Consider the following 10341-nt stretch of genomic DNA (forward strand, 5'->3'; position numbering starts at 1 on the left):
TGTTGTATGGATGGACTACACTGTGTGTCTCCATCATCTGTTGATGGGCACTCGGGTTTCTTTATGATTGAATAGTATTCTGTTCCACTAATCTGTCAGTTTGTCATACTGCGGTTACTTGCATGTTGCTGTGATTCTGAAAGGTATGCCACCGATATTTTAAATAGCAGCAAGGCCACCCATGATGGACAAGTTTCAACTGAGCTTCCAGACAAAGACAGAGTAGGAAGAAGTAGAGATGGACAACTTCTGAATATTTTGCCATTGGAAACCTTAGGAATAGCAGTGGAACACTGCCAGCACCAGGATATTGAATATTGAAGCCTGATGAAAAGCATCAGAATATTGTCAGCTATAATGATGGAAGATGAATCCCTCAAGTTGGAAGGCTCTCAAAATACAACTGAGGCAGTGCTGTCTCCTCAAAGTAGAGTTGACAATTAAGATGGAAATACAGTGAAGCCTTTGTGACTTTTCATGTGCTGATGGGACCCAACTCAAGATGAAGAGATACAGCTGTAAACATCAATAATCAGAATATGGAACGTACGACGTGTGAATCTAGGAAAATGGCAAATTGTCAACAATGAAATGGAATGCATGAACGTTGTATCATAGGCATAGTGAGCTAAAATGAGACTAATATTGGCCATTTTGAGTCTGACAGTCACATGGTTTACTATGCTGGGAATGACAAATTGAAGAGGAATGGTGTTGCATTCATCGTCAAAAAGAACATATACAGATGTGTTCTGAAGTGCAACACTATATGTGATAGGATAATATCCATATGACTATTATTCAAATTACACACCAACCACTAAAGCCGGTGATGATGAAATTGAAGTATTCTGCCAATCTCAGTTTGAAATTGATTAAACATGCAATTGAGATATAGTGATAATTATTGGTGATTGGAATGCACAGGTTGGAAACAATCAGTAGTTGGAAAATATGGCCTTGGTGATAGAAACGATGCTGGAAATTGCGTGATAGAATTCTGTAACACCAATGACTTGTTCATTACAAATACCTTTTTTAACTAACAGAAATGACAACTATACACATGGACCTCACAAGTTGGAATACCCAGGAATCAAATTGACTACATCTGTGGAAGGAGATGGGGAAAAAGCTCCATATCATCATGTAAAACAAGGGCCATGGGTAGACTGTGGAACAGACTGCTCATATGCAAATTCAGGCTGAAGCTGAAGAAAATTAAAACAAGTCCAAAAGAGCCAAAATATGACCTTGAACACATCCCACCTAAATTTAGATATCATCTGAAGAGTAGATTTGATGCACCAGACACTAAAGACGGAAGACCATAAGAGTTGTGGGATGACATTAAGAAGAAAGCAAAGGTCATTAAGAAGTTAAGAAAGGAGGAAAACACCAAAGTGGATGTCAGAAGAGACTGAAACTTGCTCTCCAGCATAGAGATGCTAAAGCATGGACCATATTGTGCGCCTCCATCATCTGTTGATGGACTCTTGGGATGTTCTACCACTCATCTGTAAAATTGTCATACTGTGGTTGGTTGTGCGTTGCTGTGATGAAGGAAGTTTTACCACTGGTATTTTAAATACCATGGTGGACAGAAACTTCCAGAGAAGGACAGACTTGGAAGAAGGAGAGGCAGACTACTTTTGAATGTTTAGTCACTGAAAACCTTCTGAATCGCAGTGGAACATTGTCGGGTATACAGCCAGAAGATGAAAACCTTCTGAATCGCAGTGGAACATTGTCAGATACAGTGCTGGAAGATGAGTCTTCAGATTGAATGGTTCTCAAAATGCCCCTCAGGAAGAAATTTGTCAGGTAGAGTTGACCGTGATAACGCTAATGGAGTAGAGCTTTTGGGATGTTGATTTGCTGATGGAGCATAACTCAAAATGAACAAAAACAGCTGTAAACATCCATTAAGAAGAAGAACACGGACTGTATTAACTATGAATCTTAAGAAAATTGGAAGTTGTTAAAATGAGATGAAACACATCAAGATCGATATCCTAGATGTTGTTGTTGTTGTTAGATGCCATTGAGTCAGTGCTGACTCATAGCGACCCTATGTACAACAGAATGAAACACTGCCCAGTCCTGGGCCAACTTCACAATTGTTGTCATGCTTGAGCCCATTGATTCTGACACTTTGCCAATCCATCTCACTGGCGGTCTTCCTCTTTTTCTCTGACCCTCCACCTTACCAAACATGATCTCCTTCTCCAGCAACTGGTCCCTCCTGACAGTATGTCTGAAGTATGAGAGACAAAGTTTGGCTATCCTGGACTCCAAGGAGAACTCTGGCTGCACTTCTTCAAACACATCTCTGTTGGTTCTTTTGGTAGCCCATAGCACTTTCAGTATTCTCCTCCAACACCATGTTGTTGTTAAGTACCGTGAAGTCGATTCTGACTCATAGTGACTGCACAGGGTTTCCAAGGATGTAAATCTTTATGGGAGCAGAAAGCCTCATCTTTCTCCTATGGAATGGCTGGTAGTTTCGAACTGCCGACCTTGAGGTTAGCAGCCCGATTCATAACTACTATGCTACCAGAGCTCCTTTCCAGCACCATGTTGTTGTTGTTGTCAGGTGCCATCGAGTCGGAACCAACTCATAGCGACCCCATGCACAGCAGAACGAAACAATGTTCGATCCTGGGCCAACCTCACTACCGCTGCCACACTTGAGTCCATCAATGATGCCACCTGGCCAATCCATCTCGTTGGGGGTCTTCCTCTTTTTCTCTGACCCTCCACCCTACTCAGTATGACATCCTTCTCCAACGACTGTTTCCTCCAGACAATATGTCCAAAGTAGGAGAGACGAAGCTTAGCCATCCTGGCCTCCAAGGAGCACTCTGGCTGCACTTCTTCCAAAACAGATCTATTGGTTCTTTTGGCAGTCCATGGCACTTTCAGTATTCTCCTCCAACACCACAACTCAAAGGCATCAATTTCTCTACGATCCTCCTTATTCACTGTCCAGCTTTCGCATCCATATGAGGCTATTGAAAACACAATGGCCTGGGTCAGGCGCACTCTAGTCCTCAAGCTGACATCTCTGCTCTTCAACACTTTAAAAAGTTCCTGTGCAGCAGATTTGCCCAGTGCAATACGTCATCTGATCTCTTGACTGCTACTTCCGTGAGTATTGATAGTTGATCCAAGAAGAATGAAGTCCTTGACAACTTCAATCTTTTCTCCATTGATAAGAATGTTGTTTATTGGTCCAGTGGTCAGGATTTTTGTTTTCTTGACATTGAGATGTAATCCATATCGAAGGATTAGTAGTTGTAAAATACGGTATTGTGGATAGAAATGATACTGGAAATCACATGGTAGAATTTTGCAAGACAATAGCTTCTTTGCAAATACCTGTTTTAAACAACATATAAAGTCCAAGACAGTCAACGTATGATCTTGAACAAATCCCAACTGAATTGATAGATCCTCTCAAGAACAGAACTGATGCATTGGACACTAATGATGGAAGACCAGAAGAGTTGTGGCATGACAGCAAGATACTCATACAAGAAAGCAAAAGGTCATTAAAAAAAACAAGAAAGAAAGAAAAGACCAAAATGGATGTCAGAAGCGATTCTGAAATTTGCTCTCCAGCATAGAGATGCTAAAGCAAATGACAGAAATGAGATAAAACAGCTGAAAGGAAAATTTAAAGGGCAGCTCAAGAAGATGAAATCTTATAAGGAAATGTGCAAAGACCTGGGGTTAGAAAACCAAAAGGGAAGAACATGCTCAGCATTTCTCAAGATGAAAGAACTGAAGGAAAAACTCACACCTTGACTTGCAATATTAAAGGATTCTGACTCTTGGTGTGACTCTGTAGGAGAAAGTTCTGGATTCTAAGATTGGTTTTAACTGAACGGTCAGAGGTTCAAACTCACCAGCTGCTGCTCAGAAACTCAAAACGGCTGCTGTGAGTCAGAACTGACTTGATGGCCAGTAGCAATAAGATGGTAACAATGGATAATGAGTGCCACAGAAAGCATCAGAAGAAGATGGAAGGCATACACAGTCTCATGGTACAAAACAGAAATGGTTGGTGTCCAGCCATTCCGAGAGGTAGTGTGTGAACAAGAAACACTGAGGAGTCCCAGCTTCATTGAAGGCATTGGCAAAAAAACAACAACAGGGCTGCAGGAATTTCTGGAGTACAAATTGAAATCTTTAAACCAACTGATGCAGCACTGGAGGTGCTTACTCATCCATGCCAAGAAATTTGGAACCGATTTGAAGAGATCCACCCTAACCCTGGTGTGGTGCTGTGGGCTAATGTGTCAGATTACAGAGTCGTTTTGATCTTTGGCATTCGAATGGGTGTAAGGTGGTGTATCATTGTGTTTCTGACTTGCACCTGCCTTGAGGCCGGTGAAAGGAGGCATGGTGGCACAGTGTTTAAGCGCTTGGCTGCTTGTTCCCAGAAGACTCCAGCCTAGAAAGCGATGACAGTTCCGCTTTGTCCTGTGGGCTCGCTACGCCTTGGACTCAGCTTGATGGCTATGGTGAAATGAGTTCCTTTTTGTGGCCTTTGGCTATGGGTCTGTGGGAAAACGCCTGAGAGGTTGGCCCTCGAGGTCCTGAGGAGGTCTCTCTGTCCTTGTTTTCTGCCCCAGAGAGATGGTTACTCCAGGTGACGGCCACTCCTGGCAGGCTGTAAACAGCGCGACTTCTCCTCTGCCGTAGGCTGCAGCCACCGTGGGACTGCTGTGTACCTTGCCAGGAATGGTCCCTAACGAGTGAAATATCTGTTGCCTCCCCACAGGGGAGGTCCACCTCTTCTCTAGAGCGCCGGGTGTCACCTAGCTGTCCCTGCAGTAGCCGCTTCTACCCTCTTGGAAGGATCTTTCAAGGTCAGGCCTTTACTGTTGAGTTTACCCTTCTGCACAGAATGTGTGTAGCTTTTACCCCCTGTATAATTGGTGTCCTCACAGTGGCCAGCCCCCTGGTCAGGTGCCCACTTCTGTGCACACCTAGTTGGTCTGTCAGTGGCTTCCAGTGGCCCGGTGTCAGTTGGTCTACACGTTTGGGAGCTCTAGTCTAATTCTGCGGGTTATTCTCTACAGGCGTTGATGACGGGGAGTCTCCCGGGCTTTGTCGATGTCATCAGGAACCTCAATTCTCCAGAGCTGCTTGAAGACAATGTGATAAGACAGGCAAAAGTCGCCGGGAAAAGAATGATCTTTTATGGAGATGAAACGTGGCTTAAATTATTCCCAAGGCATTTTATGGAATATGATGGGACGACCTCGTTTTTTGTGTCTGATTACACAGAGGTGAGTTTTTATGGGTTGCACCAGCTAGAGTCCACATGCCTGTTACTGAGTGGGAGGCTGTGACCCATGTATGTGGCTTTCTTCATATGCCCTGGGAGCAAAGGACCCTCATTCACTCCACCAGTAGAGGGTGGGCCACTTTCTGTGGAACCCAGCAGAGAAGAGCGACCTGCCTCGTCCAGGGTCACAGAGGATCAGAAAGGGCCACACAGTGGCCATGCTGTTGGAGCCAGGTGCTGACCGCTGAGCAGAGCCTTCCCAGGGGGCCACAGCATGTGGCCCTAAGCACCCTGTAAGACCCCAGGGTATGTTCTGAGAGCAGTTCGGACAGGTGACGGAGAGGTATGATCTGGACACCACACATCTCAGAGCTAAAGTTGGGGTGTCCAGGACAGACACAGTAACTGCAGTTTATGGATGGGAAGTGTGGACATGGTGCCATGTGAACATGTGTGGACATGTTACTCAGTGTGGACAGGAGATGTGGACATAGTTATTCAGTGTGGACATGGAGTCGTGTAAACAGTTACTCAGTGTGGACGGGAGGTGTGGACAGTTACTCAGGGTGTGGACCTGAGATGTGGACGTGGAGCTGTGTGGACACTTTCTCAGTGTGTGGATGGGGGAGGTGTGGACGTAGAGCTGTGTGGACACTTTCTCAGGGTGGGCGGGAGGTGTGGACGTGGAGCTGTGTGGACGCAGTTCCGTCAGTGACTGGTCCTTTGAGGTGAACCAAGTGTCAGGCGTACCCCTTGTGGCAGCGTTTCCTTGTAGGATGTTTGGTTACTTTTGGGTCTAGAGTGCTGGTTTCATAATGTGCTTAGTTCCGAAGTAGCTGTGGTCCTTGTATTTGCTCTCTCCAGGAAGTCAGCCTTCTGGTAGGATGAGCACTGTCCGCTGTCTCGTGTCTGCTCATCTTCCCGATTCCCTCATTCTTGGCTCCTGATCAGTTCTAGGCCTGTGCTTTCCACAGAAATGCCTTTCGTTGGTTCGGAATGGTCCTGCTCAGTTACGTGGTCTGCACCTGTCTACCCCCAGGAGACTTAAGCTGCACAGTAGACAAAGCCCGTGCAATCTTGGAATTCTTGTCTTGTGTGTTTTCAGCCCCTTCAGTCCTGTTACACGACTGAGCCCCTAGGTTTGAATGTCACTGAAATCAAGCGTTTGCGTTTCAGGTGGACAACAATGTCACGAGGCACCTGGACAGCGTGCTGAAGAGAGACGACTGGGACGTGCTGATTCTGCACTACCTGGGTCTGGACCATATTGGTCACCTGTCAGGGCCCAACAGCCCACTGATCGGGCACAAGCTTAGTGAGATGGATGGCGCCCTCATGAAGATCCACATGGGACTACTGTCCAAGGTGCGTCTTGGCGTGATGGCAGAGGCCTGGGTCCCGAGGAGGCAGCTGCTGGGGTGTGCTCAGTCACCCCCAGGGGGCGCCATGTTCATCCCTGTGTACGATTGTGGGCCACACACCAGCTTGTTCTCAGGACTTCATCTTCCCAGCTGGCCTACAGTCATTCAGCAAGTGTTCATCCTGTGTCCCTGCCATCCTTCTCGGCACTTGGTCACTTCAGTGAGACAGACCTCTCTGCCTTTATGTAGTTGAGCTTCTGGCCAGCCTAGAGTGTAAAAAGGTCACAATAAATAGGGTGCCAGAGAGAACAGGAGCCGGGGAGGGCATGGGCAGGTGCTCCCTGTTTGCGTAGTAACGAATCTGGCTGCTGGCCTCAAGGTCAGCAGTTCAAAACTACCAGCTGTTCTACGGGATAAAGGTGAGGCATTCTGCTCCCGTAAAGATGTACAGCCTCGGAAACCCTGTGCAGGATCACTGTGAGTCAGAACCGACTCCACAGCACATCACTACCACCACCACACCCTTGATCTGGTTAGAAGCAAGCACAAGGTAATTCATAGAGGAAAGCCGGACTCTGAGACGATCGTCTCCAGGGGAGGGCGCTCTTTGCCAGCTGAAGGCACTCAGGTATTTTCTCTGACTTGCAGGAGAGGGGGTCTCTTCTGCCCAACTTGCTCGTCCTCTGTGGGGATCATGGCATGTCGGAGACGGGCAGCCACGGTGCCTCTTCCACGGAGGAAGTCAGCACGCCTCTGGTGCTGGTCAGCTCCGTGTTCGAGAGGAAGCCTGGTGAGCAAGAGGGGTGGGGAGCACATGAGCCCCTCTTTATCTTTCTGTCTCATGCTGTCCGATTTATATATCCAAAAGCCTTGTTTTGGAAGCTGCACAAATTGGAAGTGTCCTAAGCCAAGGGAGGATAAAACTAGGGAGATAAGTGAGGGCCGGTTAGGGCTCGAACTTGAGTCCTCCCAGATTCTCAGGCAGACTGTCTGCTGCCTGTGGCTCTGTCAGCTTGGCTTCACGTGTTTTAACTCGCTCTTGTTTGTTGTTGTTAGGTGCCATCGGTCGGTACCAACTCCCAACGACACTATGCACAACAGAAGGAAACACTACCTGGTCCTGGGCCATCCTCACTGCTGTTGCCACACTTGAGTCCATTGATGCTGCCACTTGGCCAATCCATCTCACTGGGGGTCTTCCTCTTTTTCTCTGACCCTCCACCTTACCAAACATGATATCCTTCTCCAGTTACTGGTCCCTCCTGACAGCATGTCAGAATTATGAGAGATGAAGTCTGCCCATCCTGGCCTCCAAGGAGCACTCTGGCTGCACTTCTTCCAACACAGATCTATTGGTTCTTTTGGCAGTCCATGGTACTTTCAATATTCTCCTCCAACACCATAGCTCAAAAGTATCAATTCTTCTGCGGTCTTCCTTATTTACTGTCCAAATTTCACATGCATATGAGGTTATTGAAAATACCATGGCTTGGGTCAGGTGCACCTTAGTCCTCAAGCTGACATCTTTGCTCATCAACACTTTAAAAAGGTCTTGTGCAGCAGATTTGCCTAATGCATTACATCGCCTGCTCTCTTGACTGCTGCTTCCGCGAGTGTTGATAGTTGATCCAAAAAGAATGAAGTCCTTGACAACTTCAATCTTTTCTCCGTTGATAAGAATGTTGTTTATTGGTCCAGTGGTGAGGATTTTTGTTTTCTTGGCATTGAGATGTAATCCATATCGAAGGCTGTGCTCTTTGATCTTCATCAGTAAATGTTTCAAGTCCTCTTCACTTTCAGCAAGCAAGGTTGTATCATCTGCATATCGCAGGTTGTTAATGAGTCTTCCTCCAATCCTGATGCCACGTTTTTCTTCATAGAACCCAGCTTCTCGTATTATTTGCTCAGCATACAGGTTGAATAAGTATGGTGAAAGAATACAATCCTTTGGCACACCTTTCTTAATTTTAAACCATTCAGTGTTCCCATGTTCTGTTCAAACAACTGCCTCCTATTCCATGTACAGATTCCTCATGAGCACAATTGACTGTTTCAGAATATTCATACTTTGCAGTGTTGTCCATAGTTTGTCGTGATCCACACAATCGAAAGCCTTCACATAGTTAGTGAAGCACATGTAAACATCTTTCTGGTATTCTCTGCTTTCAGCCAAGATCCATGTCACATCCATGTCACAATGAGATCCCTTGTTCCATCTCCACATCTGAACCTGGCCTGAACCTCTTGCAGCTCACTGTCATTGTTCTGCTGCAGCTGTTTTGAAATTGTCTTTAGCAAAATTTTACTTGCATGTGATAGTAATGATATTGTCCATGATGAGCACAAATATGAATCTCTTCCTATCAGTAGGCCAGGTAGTTGTCTTCCGAATTTTTTGGCATAGATAGATGAGTGAGTGTCTCCAGTGCTGTTTTAGTTTGTTAAAGATTTCAATCTATTTTCCATCAATTCCGGGAGCCTTGTTCTTTGTTTTTATTGTGAATTGAGTGAATGTTTACAGGGCAGATCATCACTTTTACATTCAGCAAATCATACACCTTGTTTCATCACAATGATTATAATCCCCTCCATGGACCATCAGTTAACAGGATTTCTCTCTATTCTCTTTAGCTCTTTAAAAAAAAACAAAAAACCACTCAGGCATATATAATAATTTAACCAACAAAGGGCACATTCTGCAAGCCTGCCTCCTAACTGCCAGCTCTCAGTCCTTCTCTTCCCATGAATCTAGAGTCCTCAGCCGCTCCCTTTCTCCATGCCCCCGTCTCTGCCTCCCTCTCTGGTGTCCCTGCTTCTCTGGATAAGGTCCCACATTCTGCTTGTGCGCTTCTCCCTTGATGGTCCTAGGGTCCTCTGTTTCTGGACTGTAAGATTAACTACTCCCCTGTTTTTGTTATAAAACTTCTACCTTTACAATTGTGACAGTGTAATTAGTCATGGTAAGAATTACGCGTTATTGAATCATAAGAATTTTATTCCCATCACTTTTCACCAGACCTATCTAGACAGGATGAAAACTATTCAGTGGGGACTCTTTCTTCCCCCCAAACGCTATTAAACTAAACTTCCTCTTGAACCTTGTAAGCCAGTGACTTCATGCCTGTATTGCCCCCTCATTTTATGTAGCCAGTGTCTTAAGTTGCCTGTCCCTATTGTGAGAAACGTTGTCTATACTGACAAATGCTCAAGTAATCGAATCTGTACGCATTTTAGCAAGAGTGAGGCTTTCTTCATTTGATTTTGCAATATAGGGCGCCCAGCCCCTTAACACGGGCAGACGGGCAACATGGCCATTTAACAAAGACTTTTATTAACTTAACTTGGAAAAAGCCCCTCCTCCAATTCCCCTTTCCTGAAAGTCCCCTGCTAGCCCCTACAGGGAGCATTCTCATCTACAGTTAGTTTCACCCCCTCCCCATGAACTTCCCCTACTTCTTTGATGGGTGTGTTCTTATATTAAAAGAGTCTAGCAGGTCAAACTAGTCCCTTCCTCTTCTCAGAGTTCCCTTTTGTCATGCCAACTTGCTCCACCCAAGATTTCCCTGATTCTGAAGATGGGCTACCAACACCATTTCTCACACTATCTACCCTGTGTAGAGGGGATAGCATTGATCTTGATGTGAAGACTCCTTCCCTCTCTGTTGGTATTTAGAATTACTA

General features: G+C 45.6%; 1 protein-coding gene across 1 annotated transcript in view; it reads left to right on the forward strand.

The window, feature by feature from the left end:
• The window catches only part of PIGG (phosphatidylinositol glycan anchor biosynthesis, class G), a 53377-nt gene that overhangs the window by 12403 nt on the left and 30633 nt on the right, over positions 1 to 10341 (forward strand). The window contains exons 3-5 of the mRNA XM_006877311.1: positions 5091 to 5300; positions 6476 to 6664; positions 7309 to 7450. Coding sequence (XP_006877373.1) covers positions 5091 to 5300; positions 6476 to 6664; positions 7309 to 7450 — 541 coding nt within the window. The remainder of the gene's footprint in view (positions 1 to 5090; positions 5301 to 6475; positions 6665 to 7308; positions 7451 to 10341) is intronic.

Source organism: Chrysochloris asiatica, unplaced genomic scaffold (genome assembly GCF_000296735.1).
Source record: "Chrysochloris asiatica unplaced genomic scaffold, ChrAsi1.0 scaffold00472, whole genome shotgun sequence".
Lineage (NCBI taxonomy): Eukaryota > Metazoa > Chordata > Mammalia > Afrosoricida > Chrysochloridae > Chrysochloris > Chrysochloris asiatica.